Source organism: Melanotaenia boesemani, chromosome 2, assembly GCF_017639745.1.
Source record: "Melanotaenia boesemani isolate fMelBoe1 chromosome 2, fMelBoe1.pri, whole genome shotgun sequence".
In the NCBI taxonomy this organism is placed as follows: Eukaryota; Metazoa; Chordata; class Actinopteri; order Atheriniformes; family Melanotaeniidae; genus Melanotaenia; species Melanotaenia boesemani.
The window spans coordinates 17,908,107-17,933,980 of NC_055683.1; the positions used below are offsets into that span (position 1 = coordinate 17,908,107).

Genomic DNA, 25,874 nt, shown 5'->3' on the forward strand with positions numbered 1-25,874 from the left:
AATAGCAGCTTTAATAGCTGTGTTTTCATTACACTATTTCGCAAAATAAGAGCGATATTTCTAACATTTCGATAAAGTGCAATCGCGATTTGCAGGTGTTTCCAATGAATTGTGTTTAGCGCATTAGCCATTATTCTCATAAAATCTTGTCCCACGAGACTCCACTTTAAGGAGGATAAAGATTTCTAAATCTTTGTCAAATTTTTGCATTTTCGCCGTTGTTTGCTATCAAGGATGACGATATTTTTTTCTTTACTTGTAAAAAGATTTCCGTCTCCTCCTGCATCTACTCAGACAATTCTAGAAGTAATGTAAACACACCTATTGTTAGTGTCTCACATGGGGGGTATTCCACAAACGTAGCTAAGGAAAACCAGGCTGTATTGAGAAAGCCTTGCTTGAACAAACGCCATCTCTGCATTAAGGCTCAAGCCGTTCCACTAACACATTTCAGCTGCATCTACTTGAGGCTACTTCAAGCGAGGCTTACATAGCCTGGCCGTGTGGGAGGTCCTGAGGAACGTAGGAAGCCCTGATGAGGGGATGGTGGAAAAGAGGAGCTGCAGAAAAAGAGAGCAAGCCGAGAGCTGTCATTTTCTCAGCAGCTGAACAAAGAATGCTGATGGAGATCAGTGACGTGCGGTGGGGTTCATGGCTGGTGAGGCACTGACTCCTCTGGAGTCAGATTTACTATCGTAAGATCCGAAAAGAGCGTTTTATTTCACCATTCATCCAACAGCATGCAACTATGCCTCCTTGAGGTGAGGCAGAGTACTGCCTGCCCCACTTGCTGACTTTTCCCTGCACTTTATTGTAGATCAGCAGGAATAATTCTCTCACACATACATTAAAGACATTTCTATAACATTTATTTTCTATAAAGTTCATATTGGCGATATGCTGAGAAACAGAAATGCGTCGTGCAACCCAGTTTGTATTGGATCATGCAGTCAGAGGAGGCACAGCTCGCCACTGCCTCACCTGGGATTTCTGCCCTGAATTTGATCGGGACATCCTCAAATTCGGCAATTTTTGTGTAGAGTCATACTGAAAATTCATTTTTAACACAGATCAGTGGAAAATATTAATATTTATTTTATGTACTTTTTTCTTTTTACTTTTTTATCCTGACGCCTCTCCTGACCGCACATCACTGCTGTCGAGTTCACCATTTTATGTGTCTTATTATTTATAATAGATATTGTAAATGCGTCTTATCGTCTACCTCATGAGTTTTTTTTTTTTTTGTTTTTGCACAGCTGATTGTTGTTGAATGTGGCACAGCAGTTTATAGCACACTGCACATTTATGTACATAGATTATTTAGTTTTTTATGTTATCTTTATCTTCTATCAATTTTTTTATGTTTATTTTTTATTTTATGATGTTTTATGACATTCACTGTGGATGGCAAAGTAAGATTTTCATTGTTCAGGGAAACTTGTTTCCTTACTGTGCAAATGACAATAAACACTTTGAATCTTGAAATGAATTATGAGAAAAATGCTCTGGCAACTTTGTGATGTGTCATAGATTTTTATTTAAAAACGTACTTCTCAATAATGTTAGGCTTTAGTCTGCTCCTCTTCTGGCACACTACCTTTCCAGCTTTGGAGAGGATGCACCTGAAAGAGATACAAGAATAAAATTGTAATTAACCAACTTTAAAATCATTAAAATTCTCTGCTGATGGTGATCAGAAACCAGCTCGGCTGTCTAAGGTCCTGCAGGTTGTGGTGTTTATCTGCAGCTGCAGACTGAGACGTTTCTTCTGATGCTTCTGGTTGAAGTTTATGATAAATTTTAAAGTCTGCTTTTTCCAAGGCTATTAAAAAAACAACTATATAAAGAAAGGGAAATAAAGCCTACCTGTGATGTTGAAGGCACCGCCTGCTCCGTCCTCTCACACTAAGGGCTGATGATGTACTGTAACAAGGCCTTGGTTTGTCTATCACGTGACTTTTGGCATGCTGAATCAATGCTCAGAAACAATGCTCGCAACACTTTCGTGTCACATGCTCGACACGTGATCGAGCAGATTGGCTGGAGCATAACATCCCTACTCTTGGGTATTGAACTTTGGACTGTTATAACAGACTGAATTTGGATTCTGGACCAAGCTTATTTCCTTATTGAATGAACTGAAGAAAACACTGGACCTCATGCAATTCCCTATTTGGATCACAGTAATCAAGCTCGTTTAACCCTCCAGTTCTCATTACAGTAATCTGTTCAGCAGTTGCTCACAGCTCCCAGGAGAAGATACCAGATCAGAATCCCACCATTTCTGCTGGTACGTTGCTTCATTGCCAAAGACGTTTTCCAATGGTTGTTCTGTTTCTCAAACTCTGTTCTCTTATGCCCACAGAAGAGCGAACTGCGAAGGACCAGATATAACAATCTTAAGACACCAACCTGAGCAAAATAAAATCTTATTTCATCCAATTCTAAGGTCTCTAAACTTTTGTGGGTCATATCTGCTGAACCAATACATACTGCATGGGTGATGATCTTCCAGCTGGGACAAAGTTATTTAATTTCAACTGATGTAATGAGGAGCTTCTCATAAACAGCCTGTTGTGGCTTCTCATAAACAGCCATGTGGAAAAACACAGTTTCAAATCATTGGCATCAAGCGGAGAAAACATCTAAAACAGCTACTAAAACTGAGTTAAGAACTGTCCAACGCATTACTAAAAACTGGAAGGATAGTGGGGAATCATCATCTTCCAGTAAGAAAAATAATCTTGAGTGATGTTGATCAGCAATCAACATTCGGTGAAATTAAATGGAAGAAAAACAACAGTAGAACTCAGTGTAGCATGCATAAACAATGCTGAGAGAGCAGAAGGGTGTCTGAGGTCAGAATCAGAAGATGTAGGTATCAGCTCTGGGAGGTGCAGGTACAGTAAACACACAGGCAAGATTTTGACTTTTAGTGGGTTTTTTGCCTTAGTGAAAAAATGACAGTATGTACAATATTTACAATCCGCAGGAGAAAAAAAAAAACAAAACAAAAAAAAAAAAAACATGTTAACAAGGCTTAACTTCAGGAGTTGAATTATTACAACCAGATGATTCACAACACTTAATGAGGTAATATGCACACTCAACCCAGTTGGAATTGCTCCATAAAGGATATCAAATTTATACCACAATCACTCTGTTCACATTTCACAATGCAATGTGTATAAATTGTCCAATAACAAAACCAAGTCCATGAGAATTGAACAAATGTCCAAATGCGCGCTACTCAACTGGTGTGAATGTGGATAATGAGTAGGGCAAAAACGTTGAAGTGGGCTGGCTTGCAGCAACCTCCTACCAGACTGCAGAAGGTTGTTGTGTGGTGTAGGGTTCAGACTCGTGAGTCAAGCTCGCCATTCAGGAGGGTTTGTACCCAACAGGACACACCTGGCCAGTCCTCTTAAAAATCCGTCCACCCAAGAACCCTGGCATCGGCAGTGGTTTAACAGCATATGTTGCAGCCTTCCCACTGCCTTACTCCCATAATCTGGAGAACACAGATTAACACAGGCTTGTATGGAGGCTACAAAGAATGGGATTGGCTGAACAGGTGTCATGTGACCAAATTGTTCCATCATGGACAACCTGGAAACCAATTATGGTTATATAACACGACCATTAGGAGGAATTTTCATATGGGTTACATCCTTCCCGCCTTAAAAAGTGCATGTCTTATAATAACGTTTTCTTACCTGGCCAAGGGAAAGGTGTATTTGAAAAATGGTTTGCAAAAGGGGTCAAAACAGTTGGGGACCTGTTTGAAGCAGAGACACTTATATCATTTAAACAACTTCAAATTAGATATGGAATATACCCCACTGATTTCTTTGCATTTACAGATTAGCCATTTTTTTATTTACTGACTGCAAATTTCTTGATGACAAATACACTAGGAGCCCTGTTGATAACTTTTTTCTTACACCAAATATAAAAAAAAAATCCTATTTTTATCAGAAGTGCAGCATCTGGATCCTTATAGAATCGATAAGATCTGTAGTACTTGGGAAAAAGATCTTGGAGTTAAATTAACTCAGGAAGAGTTGTCCAAAGTATTTTGGAGTAAAGCAAAATCTTCTTATGCAGTCAGTTAAAGGAAAGCCAATATAGAATTCTCCATAGGACACAACACACACCACAATTACTCAGTGAATATAGATCTGATTTTTCTCCTATGTGTAAAAAATGTAAGAAGGAGGTGGGAACATATTTTCATTTGATATGGCAATGCCCAGTGATCGCATGTTTTTGGAACAACATTGAAAAAGAGCTTTGTACAATTTTACATACAGAAATCAAAAGGGAGGCCACAATGTTTTTGTTGGGCTTCCCTCCAGAAAATTTTCATCTTAACCCCTCACAGCATTTTCTTGTAACAAAACTACTCCTATTAGCTAAACGATGCTGTCTGTTTCAGTGGATCAAAGATGATCCACCAACAGTCACACAATGGTACAGAGAGCTATGATTTGCCAATCGAGAATCTTTCTGCTGCCCTAAAGGGAAAAAATGCATACTTTTAACAAGTATGGTAACCAGTGTTATCTCATGTGCCACATGAAATTTCAGGCTTGTTACAAAAAGGTGGATTAACTTTTAGAATGAATCCTATAGATTCATTCTAAAATTCTATAGAAACTGGAATGAAATAAATGAAAATCTCATGTTTGTTCTTTTTTTTCTTTCTATTTTTTTGCTTTTGTAATTCTGACCATCTGAAATGAACCCAATATTTTCTTTCATTATTCCTATAACAGATTCTTTTTTTTTTTTTTTTTTGCTTCTCTCTCTCTGCACTAATGTAGTTTAGTGACCCACTTTTGTAATGTCATTAACTGGCTGGATGTTATTTATTTATTTATTTATTCTCATTCTTCTGTTTATAGGTGCTGTCATGAATGTTCTGTTATTATTTGGTTGTTCAATAAAAAAAAAAAAAAGTGCACGTCCCGGTGCATATAAAAACAGGTGGTAGAAGGACAGAATGACTAAGACTGTTAGTAATGACTGACCAACAAAGCGTCAGACAAACCATGTAACATTATTTGAACTACCGAAATCAACGGATTACCATGGGTGGAATACTGTATTCTTTCAGGTGGTGCTCTTCGTTGCTGTGAACGTCTAAGAGTAACGGCAGCTACGTCAGAGTCATTAGACAGTTCTACAGGATCAGACTCTTCAGGAGAACCTACGGTAGGTATTTTGTCAGGATCAGGTAAGGCTGTAGACGGGTCACAAAGATTAGCAGGGTTTTCAGGTTGGACCTCAACTGGTTCAATGTTAACAGTTAATCCAGTAAATCCTCCACATAGAACGGCTTGCCGCTGGACTCCACCACTGAAGGTGGGGTACTGGACAGAGTACATACAGGTTCTAGTTCTCTCTAGTGCTCATTCTCAGTGATGGGATTTGAAATAATCTGTGTGTGTAAGCTGTGTGTGTGTTTCAGGTGCTTGCAATCAACTTTATATCAACCTTACAGTGGTGCATTCCTGCCACCAAATGGTGTCTGAAACTGATGGCAGAACGTGGTAGTGAACTCTAAATTCAGTACTGCCCACTATTGGATGAATTGACTACAAAACCATGGCAACATAAAAGACACATGGAAGTATGAAGGGCAGTGATCTGTTACAATGCTTGGTCCTTTTTAGGCATTCCTTATTCCAAACAGTACTCTAGCACCTTTCCAACAAAGCTGGTACTACAGTTTTACAGCTCAGAAGGTTCTCACACAGAGTTGTTTGTCCATCCAGAGAGTCCGTAGTACACCACGGTACAAATATAACAGCTGCCTTGTATGTGGACCCACAGCAGATAGATGGCTCGTTCTAAGACAAAACATAAGCTAATTTAGTAAAGTGATTAGACAGATAGAAACACAGTTTTTAATATATTTAATTTTTCTGTCATTAACCTTGGATTTTGTTACATACTGCACCTTTAAGCAAATTTTCTTCTGGCTAGAATAAGTAGGATTAGATAGAAGGATAATAGGTTCATTGTCATATCAGTTTCCCACAAGGAAATTATTTCCGGCTTTCTCACAAGCAGCAGAAGTTAACGTCACAGTAAATACACAGTAAAAACACTAGCAGCACTAAATATCAAAAACTGTAAATAATATACGTGTATGTGAAGACCACGTCTACATTTTTTAAAAGTACATGTAAAAAGTAATCTATTACTTGGATGAAAAGAGAAAATAAATGGTGAGTTTCATTCGTGAGTGTTTTTTCTTTCATGTTGGTCTAAAAATAAATTTACACAATTCTACAAAGTGAACATGTAGAGGCAGTCCTAATGGTTTACATTTCATTTATTGTTTAAATGGTTTTTTTTTTTGTTTGTTTGTTTGTTTTAACTTGTCCTGTCCAGCATCATAGCAAGCAAAATGATAATCTGGTTGCTGTATCATGCTGAACAAATTTGCTCTGCCAAGGGGAGGCCTATGGGTAAGGCTCCTCTTGATAATCTGATTCATTTATTTATTTACTTTGAATCGTGGAATCTATGTAATCTTGCTGGACCTGACCGGAGGGGACAGAAAAAGATGGAAAATAGCAAAAAGAGCAAAAGGGAAAGAAGAAAGGAGACAAAAACATCACAGACAGAAGGAAACGACCCTTCAATCCACACCATCACCAGACAACAAACTGTTACACCTGTACATGAACACACCAGAAAATTTCTTTTATAAAAATTTCTTTTAATGCTTACAAAAACAAAACCAGAAACACACACACAGAAAAAACAGAGCTGCTAGTCATTAAGAGTTTTTAAATAATAACCAAATCAAAACGACACAACAACGTCCAGATACTAACTCACAGGAAATATAAACAAAAGAATTATCGCTTAGTATAAAAACCCACTGGACAACTCAGTGACTGTGTCAGCATGCAGAGGATGAGGAATAAGGAGTGATTAGTGATGAAGAGTGGTAGGTGAGATCGTGCAAATGCGACCACGCCTCTACGGAGGCCAGAGGCAGACCAGGGCCAGAGACCTGGGCCCTCAGCAGCAGCCCCGTAGCACCAACCCAAGCTACCCCATCACGAAGACGACTCCAGCCCCACCCGAAGGGCGGCAGAGGAGAGCCCCAGCAAGAGCCCCCCACGGTCTTGGGGCACAGGTCCCAGTGGGCCAAGATCAGCAGCCGCCGGCCACACCAGGGTCTGGCCACCCGGGGCAGCCCAAGCGAAGAGCCCAGGAGCCCAGAGGTGGCCGCCCCACCCCCCAAAGGCAGAGGGCCCGCAACATGCCGAGGAGGAACAGGCCCCCCCAGACAGCCACCCGGCGTAGGCCAGCACACACCCCGATGTTCCAGCCGCACACCCCGGGAACCAGGGCGCTGGCAACCACCCATCCCCCCGCCCGCCCACACACTCCTGACTGTTTATGCAGTGTGTGTTGTGTGCAATTAAAATTGAGGGGCAGTGACCGCAATGAGCCGAGCCACCTAAGTGGTCCCGCCCGACATGCACCGCATGCCATGCCCCCCAGGTGTTGTTTGTGTGTTGTGTTTCTTGTGTTTAGGTGTCTCGGTGCAATTAAAACTGAGAGGCGAGTCGCCACGGGGTGCATCCAAGGAGACCACTGAATGGCCCCCTCCTCTCCACCCCGCATGGCTCCATGCCTCCCAACTCCCTACGTGTGTGTGTGTGTGTGTGTGTGTGTGTGAGACAGAGAGAGCGGGAAGTAAGAGGGGTCCGGGGATGTACGTCCAGAGGGAACCACAGCCAGTGAGCCATCACCCTCCCACATCCCTAACGGGGAATGAGAGGATGGGGACAGCGGCAGACCCACGGCACCCCACCCCCAGGCCCGCCCAGGCCTCCCCCACAAGTGCACTTAACCCCGCCATAACCACAAACAGAAACACATGCACACACCTATTTCCTTGCACACTCCCGCTCATCCTAACGTATACATGCCTTGTTTAAATTGTTTATTGTTTAAATGTTAAAACAGGCATCATCTCTTAAGAGATTGAAGGCCAACAAAACACATCCTCCCTGACTAAGGATGCAAACGGAAAGATGAATCCAACAGGATTCACATCCAGTTTTCCATCACCAACAATTCCTGAAGAGAAGAACCAAATAAGATGACGTATGATGTGTGTGCTGTATACTGTGTACACAGGCCTGCCAGGAGGTGACTGCATCCACTCATATGTCCATTAATTAGTTGCGCCTGGACGTGTCCTGCATTTATTACAGTGTGCAGACATGAGGGTGTATTATGTACAGACCTCTGTGAATGTCTGTCTTCTCTAGTGTTGTATAATATGCTTGTATTCTGTGCTTTCTATCTTTTCTATCTCTTAAACTGGGGTCCCACAACAATTTCAGAGAGAGAGAAAAAAAAGTATAAATATATATTATGTGTGCGTGTGTTAGTGTACGTAGTGTACGTAATGTACGTTAACTTGGATGTCGGGGCTCAAAATGTTTGGGAACCCCTGTTCTGTGTAAGTTCACGTTTGAACGGAGCTCATGGTTTAATTGCTTTGATTTGTCCGTATTTAATACAGAAATTGTGAGTTAGCTGTGTATTTATATGGGAAGTGCATTTTATATAGAGTCTAAACTAAATTATCTAATGAATGTAAAATCATTTATCTAAAATCATTAAATAATGACAATGGATCTAGTTGAATGTGATAATGTGTAGCGGACAATCGAATAAATATTGGTTTCCATTTGTAGTGACTGCTGGTTGTAATAACGGATGAGATTAAATAAATCCTGGAACTTAGCAGGCTCGGTTCACAGAATAAATCTCCCTCGTAAATTATATCATAACCATCCCACTTTCCTGTACCCCGCCTTCATGTAACAATATCATGGATAAGTTGATCCAGATGACCAACATATCCCGACTTAATCTTTTGTGCAACAGGCCACAGTAAGTACTTCGAAATCATATACGTGTGTACTGTCTTTTTCTATGGCCTTTAAGCAAATTTTCTTCTGCTAGAAAAAGTAGGATTAAAAAGAAGGACAAAGGAAGGTTTATTCTCATTACAGTTTTCCACAAGGAAATTCTTTCTGGGTTTATCACAAGCAGCAGAAATTGACATTAGTTACATCCCAAAAAATAAACTTACATAATTCTACAACGTGAACATGAGGAGGCAGTCTTGATGGTTTACGTTTAGTTTATTGTTTAACCCTGTAAGGCCTGACCCATGAAAAAATGGTAAGAAAAGTCTAATTTTTTTAAATGTATAAGGTCTGTATTTGTCCCTTTAACAAAATATAACAAAAAATTTACATTTTTTTGTGGGGGATAGCTACCATTTATTACCATGTCATAGTTTAAAAATATTATAATGTGTTTTTTGCTTCTGGGAATCTTTTAGGGGACATCCCTGACGAAGGATGAAAACTGAAAGATGAATCCAACAGGATTCACATCCAGTTTTCCATCACTTTACCAAACTCCCAACAATTCCTGAAGAGAAGAACCAAATCAGATGACCTCAACCTGAACAGCATAGTTCAGGATGAAGGTTTTATATCTGATTTAGATTTAAGTGAAAACTATTTTGCACTGAATTAAACGTAGATTAAATTATGACAAAACAAATATGAATAAAACTTTCAAATCATCTAAAGTGTTTCACACTTAACTACTTCATAAATGAACGGCTAAATAATCTAATTACAAATATGAATATAAAACCTAATATTACATAGAAAAAAGATCATAACATTTAAATAAAAGACGAACAGATTACAGAATTTCCCTCTGAACTGTAGAAAACAAGTACTGTGATGAGTTAAAGTTAAAGACACACTTTAAATTTCTACTCCAGTTCACTCCAGTAAATGTATTATAATCCACTGGTGTTGTATTTTGCCTGCTTTTACCTGCCGTTCATGTTTTAATAAAACCACCAGATGTTCACACACTGAAATAGATTTTCAACTATTTAAACTGTTGTCATCTAATCAGTGAAGGACAGACTCTACTGATCCACCACTGATCTGTTTTACTGTCTAACTTCAAACTTCTTATCAAATATGTGTTTGTACATCTGAGTGTGTTTCCAGTGATGTGAAGCAGAGTAGTTATGTGGAGCATTTACTAAGTAAAGTTCCTTCATTGTTGCTGCTTTACTGAGATAAACAAACATGCTGCAGTTACTGTCAGACTCCTGAAGGTGGCAGCAGAGGAGCATTTATCTCTTAAGCTTGTTACATACTCTGTGAGAAGTTTGGTCTGGTGGTACTCTACGAGAAGCTTCGTGCATGACGGGGTGGGGATTACTGCAGGGGAGATTGTTTTTATGTGCAATGAACAGCTGACTGTGTTATTTCATATTTAAGTTTGTATTTTTCTCTCAGTTTTATTCTTTATCAGAAAAACAATGGCAGCAGTCAAGCAGCAGCAATGAAGAGTGTTTACTTGTGGATGAGCTGCAGAGATTCCAGCAGTGTTTCTAAACTCCTGGTGTTGTTATTAACAGCAGGGAGAAGCAGCTGATAGATGAGCCCAGTGGCTTTCAGTCGTTTTCAGGCCTCTTGTAACAGAAGAAGTTCCTTCTCTGACTGCAGGCTCTGAGCCCAAAGGATGTGTTGCTGTTCTTCTCCAGGACACCACAGCCATAAGCCAGGCAGCTTGGAATATCCTGGTACTGCACCGGTTCTCCACCCACCCACAACCAGCCATCACCCAGGAAATGCAGACCCGTCCACACCTAGCAACATTTAGCAGAGATCCGTATAAACACAGAGGATAAGCTGCTCAACAACACCAACACCGTGGAGAAAAGTGGCCCACCTCATCAGTGGTCGCCTGCTGTGCTTCCTCTCGTGCGTAGTCATGATCATCTTCAGTCATCAGGGTGGCCAAGTCGTAGCTGGGCTTCCAGGACACAGAGTCTGGATTCTCTGAGTCCTCTCCTCCCAGAGACCTGCAGTGGTCTAACGCCTCCTCCCACGTCTTGTTCTCCATCACCAGAACCAGATTGTCACCATAACACAGGAAATTATTTTTCTTCGAACAGTCGTCATTTTTCCAGTCATCTTTATCCCACCTCACAACACAGAGTTCAGTTTCTGGGTTATTTGGTTCTGTAAGAAACAGGAGAAGAGAACAGATGTGGATGTTCTGATTACAATCTTCTAAAACTAAGAAAAAATCTTTTTTCCAGCTCCATGAAGGCCATCATACATGTAACAAAGTTTGTTAACAGATTTTAGCTGAAATTGTAAATAAATGGCAGGAAAAATCTTTGCTTAGATGGACACATCTTGTTTTTATCCAATTTCTCTCTTTGAAACTCTCCTATTTTTAATGTTTCATCTTCTATGTCAAGCTGTTTGAGTGATCTTATACTGCCCAGCAGCGTCCCAAACCTGCTCTATACCACGTTTTCATCCAGCATGCATTTGTTTTACACGTGTTACATGCTAGCAAAGAGGTATAAACACAGGGGCCGTTTTGAATGTGCACCGTGGTGGATTCAGCACAGAAACACAAGAAGACATTACCAGAGGAAGAGGGGAAAAGAAAGAGAGAAAAGGAAAGAACAGGAGTCAAGATAAGACTGTCTTTTACTAGCTGGAGAAATCTCACAGTGCAGGTAAGATGGATGCTGAATTAGCTTTTGGTAAAGTGAACATCACAGAAAATTGCAAAGTTCTCTAGTGCATCTTTAAAAAAGTGATTTCTGTTTGATCATCACGTACATTTCAAAGAAAAATGACTGAGTGAAGCATGAATATTAACATGATCTAATGAAAATAAACTAAACTAAAATCCTGAAAACTTTTACATCATTAAATTAGTTCTGCTCACCATTATGTCCCCATTTGAAGTAGGTTGCATTCTCTCCACTGCTGGACCATTTCCATGGACTGTTCTCATCCTCTCGGTACAATCCGATCCAGCTCTTGTCATTAGCTATCAGCTGATTCTCGTCTTCATTTCTGATAGTGACAAGATCAGTGTGGTTCTTTCTGCAGAAAGACTGAGCTTCGTTCCAGGTCTTTTCTAGATGATACTGTATAAAGCTGGTTTTTCTGAGCCTTGATTGCTGCCCACAGACAGGAAGGACGAGCAGCAGGAAGAAGATGCAAATGTTCCTCATCATGTTTTTACTTAAGTATTTCCCTAAACCTGCAGTCACATTCAAACATTCATTTAACAATTCAGAAAAATTTACATAATCATCATATTACAAAAAACATGTTTAAAAATGGTTCTTACAAATTAAAAGGTTTAAAATCATCGAGGAACATAAAGGCAAAATATGTAAAAGGCTGATTCTAGGAGCAATGATCTAGATTTTATGGAATAATCATTTTCAAAAGTATTTCAAACTGATCACACACTGATTTTTTTGTGTGTGTGTGTTTAAAAAACAAACAAACAAATAAAAACATCCTGTTGCTCCATCAGCCTCAACAATCCAGACCTGTTTACAGAAGTACTCACCTCAGTGTGGAAGACAGCTTTCCAGCTCTGCTTCAGGTAATGATGCTTCTCTGTCAGAGCGCTCAGTAAAAAGACGCCACTGTCCAATCACAGCACAGCACCAAACCTACCTGGATATGCAAAGTAACCTTCAACCTTCACTATGCTGGAGGTCACCATCCTGCCTCTGTTTCTCCCCACTGAGTTCAGATTTGCATCTCTTCTTTAGTCCTTTCATTCCAGCTGGAGCCTCACACTGTGTCATTGTGTCTCCTGACTGATTGAGTTTTGTCTAATAAACTGGATGAAATCCATGTTTCGTTGTAGGAGTGTTCATGGTGATGGAACGAGAGAAAGGCACATGCATGTTGGAGGCTGTTCCATGTGTTAGGTAGGGAACTGTTTTATTTCTGTTTTAAATATTGTTTTGTAATTTTGTTTGTGTAATATGTTGTATGTTTTGATATTTAAAATCAAGCTTTTTGATAATAGATACTTTGCACAGTGACTGTATCGTGATGTTAGAGGCGGTGTGGTGACTGTTGCTTCTGGTTGTCCATTTAGGTGCCGTATTATACAAACACATTTCTACCTATTTTCTGTACTGGTTCTTTTTCTTTGTGCCATATTTTCACTATTTGGCTAATAAGTGGCTTCTGTAAATGTAGCTCAAGCCCACTTTTGATTTATTCTTTCTCTATCCACAATTAAATATTACTGATAATAAACAAAAGAAATTAAACCAAGGCTCCACAAAGACAAAGAAAAACTGCATTTGGACTTCTGTGTGTCTTTTATCCTGGCTTCATATTTTTACGGGAATTTTCTTAAAAATGTCCTCATAAAATAACCAATAGTATTTCGGTCAAAGGTCCTCTGAACCTGGACCTTGTCTCCACCAGGAAGTTATAAAATGTGTGTCTGCAAAGTTTACAATATTAGAAATATTCCCTAATAAATTCAGATTAAATTGTAATGTCTCTTTATTAAAAATATTACTCCTAATTGCTAAGAAAATGTCTATCTATCTATCTATCTATCTATCTATCTATCTATCTATCTATCTATCTATCTATCTATCTATCTATCTATCTATCTATCTATCTATCTATCTATCTATCTATCTATCTATATATATAGATATATATATTATACAACTTATTCAGAAGGTTCCAGATAGCATGCAACTTTTTATTTTTTTAAAACATTAAAAATAGTGAGTTAGTTGTTTCCTGTACCCCGCCTTTATGTAACAATATCATGGAGAAGTTGATCCAGATGACCAACATTTCCCGACTTAATCTTTTGTGCAATAGGCCACAGTAAGTACTTCGAAATCATATACGTGTGTACTGTTTTTGTCTATGGTCCTTTTTGGTGTTACGTATTCTAAACGGTACTCCAGCACCTTTCAAACAAAGCTGGTACTGCAGTTTTCAAGAGGAGTTGTTTGTCCATCCAGAGACTCCGTAGTACACAGCTGCCTTGTTTGTGGACCCACAACAAGTAGATATAAATGGCTTGCTCTAAGACAAAACATAAGCTAATTTAGTAAAATGATTAGATACAAACAGTACAAACACAGTTTTTAATATATTCAATTTTTCTGTCATTTACCTTGGATTTTGTTACATACTGCACCTTTAAGCAAATTTTCTTCTGCTAGAAAAAGTAGGATTAAAAAGAAGGATAAAGGAAAGTTTATTCTCATTACAGTTTTCCACTAGGAAATACTTTCTGGGTTTATCACAAGCAGCAGAAATTGACAAAAGTTAACATCCCAAAAAATAAACTTACACAATTCTACAACGTGAACATGTGGAGGCAGTCTTGATGGTTTACATTAGTTTATTGTTTAACCCTCTAAGGCCCGACCCATGAAAAAATGGTAAGAAAAGTCTATTTTTTTAAAATATATGAGGTCTTTATTTGTCCCTTTAACAAAATATAACAAAAAATTTTATTTTTTTGTGGGGGATATCTACCATTTATTACCATGTGATAGTTTAAAAATATTATAATGTGGTTTTTTGCTTCTGGGAATCTATTAGGGGACAGAAAACAAGTATCAGATTGTGTTCAACAGGATTTTGAGCAAAGTTTACACCATAAATTGAAGTAAATGTCTCAGAAACTGTATGTGACAAATATGTCACGTCGGGCTCTTATGGCTTAAACATTAAAAAAAAAGGTTCCATCTCTTCAAAAATTTAAGGCCAACAAAAATCACATCATCCCTGATGAAGGATGAAAACTGAAAGATGAATCTAACAGGATTCACATCCAGTTTTCCATCACTTTACCAAACTCCCAACAATTCCTGAAGAGAAGAACCAAATCAGATGACCTCAACCTGAACAGCGTAGCTCAGGATGAAGGTTTTATATCTGATTCAGTGCAAAAGAGTTTTCACTTAAACCTAAACCAAACATGTAGATTAAAGTATGATGAAAAAAATTCAGAATAAAACTGTTTAATCTCTTAAGCTTGTTACATACTCTGCAAGAAGCAAGAAGTTTGTTCTTGTTCTCGAGGCTGCAAGAACAAGAAAAAAGTTGGTATTGGTCCTGTCGTACTCTATGAGAAGCTTCGTCCATGACGGGGCGGGGATTACTGCACGGGGGATGTCCGTTGTTTTTATGTGCAATGAACAGCTGACTGTGTTATTTCATATTTAAGTTTACACTTCTCGCAGTATTATTTTCTTTCAGAAAAGCAATGACAGCAGGCAAGCAGCAGCAATGAAGAGTGTTTACTATTTAATGTTGCACTATAATTCTGCTATTGCAACAAACTTCTTCATATCTCAGTTGGGCTGATATTTACTAATGTTTTCATCGTTGTACTGATGTTTACTGATGCCCTAGCTATGCATTTTATGATCTATTTTCATTCCACTCATTTACTTATACAGTTAATTCATATCCTCTATATATCCATATTCACCTGTGTAATTTTACCTCACCACTGCACATCACACTGGGTGATGCTGTGTATATAAATACTGTTTGTTTCTTTTCTGTTATTATTATTATTTAATATTTGTTGTACATACTGTTTTTTGTGTCTTTATTTTTTTTTTAATTTTGTATGTTGTTTGTCTTGTTTACTTTGTGTTTGAGCTGATGTAACAGTGAAATTTCCTCACAGTGGGATCAAAAAAGGATCTTATCTTATCTTATCTCATCTTATCTTACCTTTTCCAAATAAAGGCAAAGTTTAAATTTATTATCTTTATGGTTTATGGAGGGACAGCTAATGAATGTGCAGGGTAAATCAACCTGGATATAGATTAATTTTTTAGGAATTGTGATCTGAGATACAACTCTTTCAAGCCAACCATTTAGTTTAATTTGGATTTTTTAATAGCATTTTGAATATTGTGTGTAATTCCAGATTCTTAACATTTAGTTATCCTGATTCCTAAATATCTGACCTCTTCTGTTAAAGGAATGTTCCATAGTGATGTGTGGGGGCAGCCATGACTACTCACAAGTTTGCAGATGTCATCCTGAGGCTTGAGAAAATAGGTCTATTGTTTGTAATCCAACAGGAATTTGCTTTTTGTCTTTGAGAAACATTGTTGTATCATCTACTAACTGGCTAATAACCAATGTTGCCCATTTATAGCTAGTCCTTCAACACTTGAATTTGCCAGCAGTTCACAAAGAGGTGAAAGAGTACACCCCTGTCTTATACCTTTTCCTATCCTGAACCTGGGACATGCTCCTTCTGAAACAACACCACTGTTAATATCAATGTGTAACATGATAATAATGTTAAAAAATTTATCACCAAATCCAAAGTGTTTGAATATTTCCAAAATAAAATTATGCTCAACCAAAACAAAAGCCTTACACATGTCAAAGAAGAGTATAAATCCATCTTCATTAATTAAATGTCTATAATCACTAAGATCCTGAACTAATCCAACATTGGTATGTATTGATCTTCCTGGAAGGAATCCTGATTGAGTTGGATAAATGACTTTAAGCAGAACGTCCTTTAATCGAGCTGTAAAAGCAGATGTAATGATCTTATAATCTGCATATAAATTGTAATTCTTTTATCTTTACCTGATTCAGGTAATAATTTTATTAGTCATTGCTTCATTGTTGTCATCAGTTTTTTTATTACTAATGTATTCCTTTAAAGAAATGTTTGTAAAAGTTTTCTGCTATACGATCTGGGCCAGGAGAGCAATCTAAATCTTTTTTTATGTCACAGTCATTAATTTTAGGAATCCATTTCATTACAGTTTTGAAGAGCATTTTAGTCTTTGGTTACTGTAGAATTTGCAGACTTCTCTTGATATTTGCTTAGAATCAATACAATCTTTTTTATCTGATCCTTGGCTGCAGAAGCTAGCTCTAGGGATGTGGAGCGTCACCTCTCTGGCAGAAAAGGAGCCTGAGCTGGTGCGTGAGGTTGATTGGTTCCGGTTAGATATAGTTGGACTCACCTCAACGCATGGCTTGGGTTCTGGATCCACTGTCCTCAAGAAGGGCTAGACCTTTTTCCATTCTGGAGTTGCTCCCAGTGAGAGGTGCTTAGCAGGTGTGCGCACTTATATCCCCCCGACTTGGTGCCTGTACGTTGGGGTTTACCCCGGTGGACGAGAGGGTAGCCTGCCTCCGCCTTCAGGTTGTTGTTGTTGTTTGTGCTTATGCACTGAACAGGAGTTCAGAGTACCCACCCTATCTGGAGTCCTTGGAAGGGGTGTTGGAGATCGCTCCTTCCAGGCACGCACTCATTCTGCTGGGGACTTCAGTGCCCACGTGGGCAATGGCAGTGAGACCTGGAGGGGTACGATTGGGAGGAACAACCCCCCTGATGTGAATGTTGTTTTTTAATGGGACTTCTGTGCTCATCATAGATTGTCCATAACGAACACCTTGTTCAGGCATAAGAGTGTCCACATGTGCACTTGACACCAGGACACTCTAGGCTGCAGTTTGATCATCGACTTTACTGTCGTATCGTCGGACTTGTGGCCGTATGTCTTGGACACTCGGGTGAAGAGAGGGGCGGAGCTGTCAAATGATCACCACCTGGTGTTGAAGTTGGCCAAGATAGTGGAGGATGCCAGTCAGGCCTGGCAGACCCAAGCGTGTTGTGAGGGTCTGTTGGGAACATCCCCTGTCAGAAAGAGTTTCAACTCCCATCTCCGGCTGTGGCCGTAAGGTTGTCGGTGCCTGTTTTGGCAGTAACCACTAAGTGGAATGCAGCTTCAGCGGTCGCTAAGGCAAAAACCTTATGGGAGGAATTTGGAGAGGCTATGGAGAATGACTTCCAGACAGCTTCGAGGAGATTCTGGTCCACCATCTGGCAGCTCAGGAGGGGAAAGCAGTGCTCCAGCAACACTGTATGTAATAGGGATGGGGGCTGCTGACCTCGACTCGGGACGTTATAAGGTGGTGGAGGAAATACTTTGAAGACCAATCCCACCAACACATCTTCCAATAAGGAAGCAGAGTCTGGGGACCCTGCTGTTCACCCTCCCATCTCTGGGGCTGGAGTCATTGAGGTGGTTAAAAAGCTCCTCCGTGGCAGGGCTCCAGGGTGTGGAAGAGGTCCGCCCAGAGTTCCTTACGGCTCTGGATGTTGTAGGGCTCTCTTTGCTGACATGCCTCTGCAGCATCACGTGGACATCGGGGACAGTTTCCCTGGACTGGAAGACTGGGGTAGTGGTCCATGTTCCTGCTCTGTGGTTATGGTGGGCATGGATGTTTCACCGGCAACCAGGATCTTCACCCGCACCTTATCCACAATCAGCAGCAGCAGTATTTAGACTGGCTCAGCCTTCCAGTCATTTCCAGATTGTTGCTTTACCCGGTGATAGCAGCTCTCGGCCTATTCTACATTTTTGTCTGTCTTGACCTTCAGCCTGCTTACAATAATCTTTGCTTTGCTCCTCTCAGAAACCCAGAAACCCTGTCTGCCTACCTGCCTGCCTACTTGCCTACCTGTCTACCTGCCTGCCTGTCACACCCTCCTCATTCCACTGTTCATCACCAGTGAATTATAATAAACCTTTCACTTCTACTCAGCTCTATGTCCACACTTGGATCCTGGTTTTACTCTGAACTCACAACAAATAAAAGCATCATGGCTTCTTCCTCTTCTCAGTATGAAATAAAGCGTGTGGTAGAAAATTTACTTTCTGTCTCACAAAGAAATGAGAATGTGACATTAGCTAGCAAAACAAAGGGAGCAGTACACAACACATATTTGTTTATCAAATTCAGTGTTTTGCTTGTTAACAAGGCTTGGGGGTATTTGAATATTTATGTGTTTGAGAACACAAACAATCAAAACTTATTTGTTTTAAAGAATTGATTTGGATAAAAAATTACACTTTTAGAGAATAAAGGTAAATGATTCAAGACTGATGAGGCCAAACTAGAAGCAGACATGTAAACTTGGGCTGATAGGAAGAAACGATAATATGAAAAAGCCAATTGAGTGAATCCTTTCCTCTTCTTTTTTTTCCACTTTCCTTTTAACTTCTACATCTCTGTCTTTTTTTTCTGTCCCCTACGGTCAGGTCCAGTGAGATTACATAAATTCCATAATCCCAAATAAGATAAAACAATATATTTGAATAAAAAAAGAAATAAAAATGAAATTACCAAGCGGAGCCTCATACCCATAAAGCTCCTCTTGGCAAAGCAAATTTGTTCGACACAACACAGCAGCCAGAGTATAATTCTGCCGCTACCATGCTAGACAGGACAAGTTAATGTTATAATCTTATTGAATCATTTTAAAAGCTTTTGTAATCCAGTAGAAATGTGAAGTTATAGCTGATGGATCCTGTAGTATTTGAAAACAGACATATACTGTAGTTTATAATAGCTGAGAAGATAAATGATAAAAATATTTTACTTAAATTGATGAACAAAAAGACGTGTTGAAGTGTGTTGAGAGACATGAGTATCTAGGAAGTACGTTGAACGTCCTGTCTGTGCATTTTTTTGTGTGAAGGGCTGTATGTATGTGTGTTTGTGTGTGTGCGTGTGTGTGTGTGTGTGTGTGTGTGTGTGTGTGTGTGTGTGTGTGTGTGTGTGTGTGTGTGTGTGTGTGTGTGTGTGTTAGAGAGAGACAGGGATTGTGTGTGTTTAAGCAAGTTAGCCTGTGTGTATGTGTGTGTGTGTGTGTTGGTAAGTGCTTGTACATTTAATCTATAAACATTAACGTGGTGCAGAAACCAAGGTTTAAACTGCAAGCTTTAATTAGTTTCTGCTGTCTGATACATCGAAATAAAAATCATTCTCACTAATAAGAATCTTCTCTTAATAAACATAAATTAATACAGTAGCACAGAAAATTAAAAGCTGAGCAGCAGGCTAAAAACAATGTCATTTCAGGGCACTCTACAGACACCAGTACAAGCCAATTTATAATGGACAATAGCCAGTTTAAGGAAAACCAACAGATTCCATTGTAGATCAGCTCATTGGTTTCATTGATGGTCATTGTAGGAATCGTTCTCAAAGCTGCACTCACATCTTCCAGGAGACTTTCCGATGGTGCCTCGCTCAGCCTCTGTAATTGGTGTCGGGGATGCCTGATGTTCATTTTTGCCATGCTCTTATCTTTTAGGTCAGTCTCTGATGATTGTGCTTATTGGGGCTTCGTACCCAATCTCTGGTTGGGGACTTGTTGTTAACTCCCCCCTGACCTGGCATCCTGGCTCCCCCTTGCCATAGCATTTGTGTTGTACCTCGTCACTTTCAACCTTATATATATATATACTGCGAACGGCAGTCAAATCGGAGCACTTTTAGGAAACATATCCCCCCCCCCCCCCCCCCCCCCCCCGGACCCCTTTGGGGCCTCGGGCAAGTAGAGGAGGCCCTTTTGGCCCCCTCCCATCGAAAGCCGTGGGCCTGGTTGGTCTCAGGGTCAAAAATCATTGCACGTGTATACATATTCCAGTTCATGGTGTGGGTGGATGGCTATCTACCTAAGGAATGGAAGCATGCCACTATCATCCCGATTGTTAAACTGTGGAAAAAGGCTAACGATCCAGGTTCTTATAGACCCATAGCCCTGACCTCAGTTATGTGTAAAATAATGGAGCGCATGGTTACACACAGGTTAGTTCAACACTTGGAGAAGAGTGGGTTTTTTGCGTGTTATCAAAGTGGGTTTAGGCAGGGTAGATCGACCATGGATGCTGTCTTGAGGCTGGATGTGGATAGTAGAAGAACTATGGCCAACAGAGAGGGGGTTGTTGCTGTGTTCTTGGATATTGAGAAGGCTTATGACATGCTGTGGAGGGACGGGCTGTTGATTGCCCTGTTCAATGCTGGGTTTCATGGGAGGATGTTTAATTGGATCATGGATTTTTTTGATTAAAAGACAATACTAGTGAGGTTGGGACAGGTGCTCTCTGAGGAGGTAGAGGTTGAAAATGGTACCCCACAAGGGAGTGCTATTAACCCTGTGTTGTTTAATGTCCTGATAAATGGTATGTCTAGTGGTGTAGGGACAGGGTTTGGGTTGTCTTTATTTGCTGATGATGGTACCATCTGGAAAAGGGGTAGGAATTTGAAATATGTTATGGAGCAAGTTCAGGGAGCTTTGGAGAAAATATGTGCTTGGGTTGATGATTGGGGTTTTAAGATCTCTATTGACAAATCTAAGTTCATGGTGTTTGGGCATAGGTTTGTTCGGGATGTAGATTTGAGGATTTATGGCATGAATCTTGAGAGAGTTAAAGAGTTCAAATTTCTGGGGATGTGGCTTGATGAGAGACTGACTTGGAAAGCTCACGTTAAGAAACTTTGTGTGAAGTGTGGAAGGATTATTAATGTCCTTCGATATCTTGCAGGGTCTGACTGGGGAGCTAGTATTGAGGTGCTGTTGATGGTATACAGGGCCAGTATCAGGTCTGTCTTAGATTATAGCTGTGCAGCTTATGGGTCGGCTACTCCGTCTGTGTTGAAAAAGCTGGATGTAATTCAGTCGAAGGCTTTGAGAGTGTGCAGCGGAGCTTTTATTACCACACCAATTTCAGCACTGTTGGTGGAATGGGAGAACTCCCGTTCAGCCTTAGAAGGTGTCAGTTGGGTTTGCAGTACCTTGTGAAAAGCAGAGGATGGGATGAGACTGATCCGGTTAAATCTCTGTGGAGTCAGCACTGGGATGTCCTGGGTCCTGCTAAGAAAGTCCGTACTAACTTTGGAGAGCAGCTGAAGAGTGTTGCTAAGGAAGCAGGTGTTGGTGAGCTGGATGTGTGTCCTCCAGTCTGCTGGTCTGCTGTTCCATCATGGCTGGGGCCGGCTGCACTATTTATGCAGTGGATTCAGTGAACATTAGTGATGCTGTTTTTATCATTCTAAAGAATCTTATTTTCCATTTTTATTTATCTATTCATTTTTGTTTCATTTATTCATTTGTTTATTGTTTGTTGGAGCCTCTGATAAGAAGGAATCCAGTTATTAAACCTGTTCACAGCTTGGATGTGAACACAGTCAAAGGTGGACTTAAAGCTTGTGTTCATTTTTATAAATAGGTCCTGTTGAGTTGGAAAGTCACGTATACACATGATGTTACTTCACACTTAACCCCCATTTGGAATAACAGGCATGTATTACAAGCTAGAAAATCTGAAAGTATACTCAGTGCAACAGTGAGAGGTGGAATACTGTTTGCAGGAGACGGGATCATTCTACCCAGTACCACGAGATCTGACATGCTTAAAAATGCTACATGTAGCTCATCGAGGGATGCAACGGACCAAAGCCCTGGCAAGGATGCATTGGTACTGGCCGGGGATGACCAGAGACATTGAAAAAACCTCTGCAACATGGTAGCAGTTCCAACCTGAAAACCAGAAGAAACCAATGACCTCACATCAAATTCCTGAACTTCCTTGGATTAAAGTTGGAGCTCGCATGTTTGAGTCACTCCTGATTATTGTAGATTACTTTTCAAAATGCCCTAAAGTGGTGAACATCAGAGACAAACCACACTGTCATCAGCAGAATGAAATCTGTCTTCTCTACACTGGGAATACCAGAAGAGATGGTGTGTCATATCCCGTTTGCAAGCCAGAAGATGAGAGACTTTGCAAAATTATGTGGCATGAAGCTCACGCATTCCAGTCCAGGCTATGCACAGTCTAATGGACTGGCTGAAAGAACCATAGACTGTGTAGCATCTACTAAAGAAAGCTCAGCAAACAAACACAGACCCTCATCTTGCACTACTCAAGAAACACACCTACAACTGGCATGGACTATTCTCCAGCTCAGCTGCTTATGGGGAGGGTCCTCAGACGTACTCTCGCAAGCTCCAACTTATGTCTGCAGCAGCAGTCTTGACTGTTTTTGTCTCCTGTGTACTTGTATATGTACTTCTGAGCATTGGTACTTAATTACTCACACAACATGTATTTGGTGATTGGCTGGTGGTCTGTCATTCTGAAGTAAAATGAAATGGATAAAGTGTAAACAGATCAGCGTGACAAGGCAGGATTTTGGACTCTGATTGTAAACTTCAAACTCCAAATGAACAATCTCTGTCTGTGATGCTCATTTTATTAAGATAGTAAACAACATTCTGCCTCTGTGTAGCCAGATGTTACTTTTCTGTTACACTATTTTCTCTCCTTATGGGATTACTGGAATCTAAGAGAAATTTATACTTTAAGATTCACATCCAAAGATGGAAAGTCATCCAGGCCTAAAACTGATCGGTTTCATCTGCTTCTAAGATAAGTTTATCAGAGAATATTTGCATGTAATGAAAGTTTAAGCTCTGATGTCTTAAATTATTATCCAAGCCTGCAGTCGGAGGATTGGCAAAACTGGAAAATTTAGCAGGAGTTGACATTAATTTATTATTGATGTAGTTGTTTTGTGTTTTTCCTTTGGTTTCAGGGTTCATTTTAAATCTGCTTCCATGTTAATTTTTTCATTTATTGACGCTGGTTGTGGAGCATGAACAGTCTGGTGGCAACATGAAAGAAGCTGCAGAGACGCTTGCAAAGCTGAGAATAGACTTTATTTACAATGTCATGCATACAAAGGCAGCTGGCTCGATTCTCAGCATAATTGTTCATGTACTTGACTCTGTCCCATGTGATTTGACTTTGGGGCACAACACAGCAGAGATCTCACAAAATGTGCTCAGATAAAACCTCTGTCCATCAGCTCCATGGTGCATCTTGAATTCACTGATCAGCATCAGTTTCTGAGCATGTGCACATTTAAAAAGCAAATATGTTGTTTTTTGCTTCATGAGCTCAATTCCAGTTAATAATCCCAGAGACATTTCTTCATGTGAAAGCTTCCTCCTCCATCCAAAGTCAATGTAACAGAAAAAAAAAGTTGTCAAAAAAGTTGAGTGAACTTTTAGCAAAGTTTGAGATTTCTTTTTTCTTTTTTTTTTTTTTTTTTTAGTATGGGGTTCTGGGTAAGATAGGATAGAATAACTTTGTTCACAGCATGTTCACAACTATGTTCACAAGCTGGTCGCCTTACTTTTTCAGGTTTCTTAACTACTCATTCTTTAGTTGTAGTCTTTAGTTTATACTCATTTTTTGGGTATAAAAAATGGATGGATGGAATACAGACTTCCCACCTGAAGAAAGAGTAGTTGAGAAAACTTAAAAAGTAAGACAACCAGTTGCAAAACATTTTTGAGTAAACAAACAAACAATCAAACAACAACAAAAAAACAAACAAAAATAAGAGTTTAAATCAAAACGAGAAGACGTTGGACAAACTGGAGACTGCTGTTCAGATTTACTCACGCAGTTAAGTTGAGGCAACTTGTGAACATTAGCTGCCTCAACCTTTCAGAGATATTTTCAGCTGAACAACTTGAGTTGTTTCAGTTCAAATGCACGTGCAGACCTGAATGGTCGTCATAAATGTGCTAAATTAAAGTGAGTTACCCTCTTTACTGGGGTTCATACATCACCAGAAACCCCTTAGTTGAGTTTACTTAAAATAAAAAAATGTTGCAGCTGGATGCTATACTATTTCATGTTCACCCAACTTTTTTTCTCTCTTTTTTTCCAGTGTGGAATGGATTTTACACAAAGCTTTCCAAATATCCATGGAATATCTCTTGCCAGCTAACTAAGCTAAGCTAATCAAAACATTGTTTAGGTCTCTCTAATCTCAGTGCTAGTACTTTCACATATGCACTTGTTTACTTCTTTTGTGGGAGATGCACTCATTAGTAGTGCTAGAGTCAATGGCTAATTAGCTTACATTTTGCAGTCTTCATCATCATCATCATCAGTGCCTCTTGGTCTCTTCTTAGCTTTTCTTCTATCAGACTGACCCATGATGGAAGGACCCTCAGCCTGGCAAGTGCTAAGGCTCAACTGAGCCTCATCTCCATTACTGATGGTCACCCTGCACATTTCGCATGTACTCCACACAGGATTTCACACTGCAAGACAAGGTGTCGTGTGGTCAAACGTCCTTCTGCATAGTCTACAGTATAGTCACACAGATGTCTTAACACACACACACTTACTGGAAGCTGTTACCAAATTTGTCCACCAGGTGGCTCATGGTGACAAATTGGTGCTGAAGAATTTGGTTTGGTTTGATTCTTTCAGCAGGATCCACCTTCAGCATTTGACGTATGAGCTGGATGAAGATGGTCTGGTCACAGCTGTCTGCGTCCGCATCTTCTCCCAAGACTTTCCAACCCATCTATGGTGGGAGCAGAGAAAACTAAACCATAAGATCATCTGAACTGGTTCTGAATACTTGCTCATATTGAACTGAACCTTAAGGAGGTGTCCCACCATGTTCAGATCATCTAGGCAGGAAATTGGACGGATGTTGCGCTTAACGTGCCCCTCCTCAGTCACTGACTGGAAAACAAATGCTTGAGTTAGATTGTTTCTTCCAAATGTAGTGACAGATCAAAGCAAGGATGAAGAAATCTGGACAATAAATGAAAGCATTTAAAGCTGTCAGTGGATGTTACCATGAATCTCCACGGGTTGGATTCTTCTCCATATTGTTTCATGAAAAAAGATCTTGTATGCAGCCCTGTGTTTAACAGCTGGTCTGGTGGCTTTTCAATTGTGCAAACGATTTGTCTCATCTGTGGGTACAACACAATGTTGGGTCACTCTGGGGAAAACTGAACATTCAAACAGAGTCTATAAGTCAGTCTTTAATATTTCTGATCTTAGCCCAGTCTTTTAAAGGTTGTTTTGTTTCTTCATAACTTGTGATACAAAGACCTTCTTTCTGTTGTATTTTCAGTGGACTGACTTTAGAGTGTTATACTGACCAAATCATATTTATCAGTGCAGGGGAAGAGTGGAGTGCCAAGAAACAACTGCACAGCAATACAACCCAGAGACCAAACATCTATGGCTTCATCAAAAGAAGCTCCTAGCAGGACCTCGGGACTTCTAAGAGGAACAC

At 39.9% G+C, this 25,874-nt stretch overlaps 2 protein-coding genes across 3 annotated transcripts; both read right to left on the reverse strand.

Moving 5' to 3' along the window:
* Positions 1-8,993: 8,993 nt before the first annotated feature.
* LOC121634740 (C-type mannose receptor 2-like) lies at positions 8,994-12,503 on the reverse strand. Its single transcript, XM_041977643.1, has 4 exons — positions 12,481-12,503; positions 11,842-12,162; positions 10,822-11,114; positions 8,994-10,738 (listed from the first exon to the last, which is right to left on the reverse strand). Exons 2-4 carry the CDS (start codon positions 12,134-12,136, stop codon positions 10,544-10,546), a joined length of 783 nt encoding a protein of 260 aa, XP_041833577.1. The 5' UTR covers positions 12,137-12,162; positions 12,481-12,503; the 3' UTR covers positions 8,994-10,543.
* Positions 12,504-24,633: 12,130 nt separating this feature from the next.
* Positions 24,634-25,509, reverse strand: LOC121634749 (homeodomain-interacting protein kinase 1-like). Of its 2 annotated transcripts, XM_041977653.1 has the most exons (4): positions 25,426-25,509; positions 25,241-25,309; positions 24,964-25,145; positions 24,634-24,876 (listed from the first exon to the last, which is right to left on the reverse strand). In XM_041977653.1, the coding sequence occupies exons 1-4, from the start codon at positions 25,465-25,467 to the stop codon at positions 24,825-24,827; spliced, it is 345 nt and encodes a 114-aa protein (XP_041833587.1). In that variant the 5' UTR covers positions 25,468-25,509; the 3' UTR covers positions 24,634-24,824. The 2 variants fall into 2 exon arrangements, 1 of the variants encoding a protein (XP_041833587.1); XR_006009286.1 differs by having other exon boundaries at positions 24,960-25,507.
* Positions 25,510-25,874: the final 365 nt, after the last annotated feature.

Excerpts from the sequence above, each read along its gene's own strand:
- LOC121634740 (XM_041977643.1), bottom strand. The coding sequence starts at position 12,136 with ATGATGAGGAACATTTGCATCTTCTTCCTGCTGCTCGTCCTTCCTGTC. Across the intron at positions 11,115-11,841 it reads CTTCAAATGGGGACATAATG|AACCAAATAACCCAGAAACT; the intron begins GTGAGCAGAACT and ends TGTTTCTTACAG. Across the intron at positions 10,739-10,821 it reads AGCAGGCGACCACTGATGAG|GTGTGGACGGGTCTGCATTT; the intron begins GTGGGCCACTTT and ends AAATGTTGCTAG.
- LOC121634749 (XM_041977653.1), bottom strand. The coding sequence starts at position 25,467 with ATGAAACAATATGGAGAAGAATCCAACCCGTGGAGATTCATG. Across the intron at positions 25,146-25,240 it reads GCCTAGATGATCTGAACATG|ATGGGTTGGAAAGTCTTGGG; the intron begins GTGGGACACCTC and ends CTCCCACCATAG. Across the intron at positions 24,877-24,963 it reads AAATTTGGTAACAGCTTCCA|TGTGAAATCCTGTGTGGAGT; the intron begins GTAAGTGTGTGT and ends CTTGTCTTGCAG.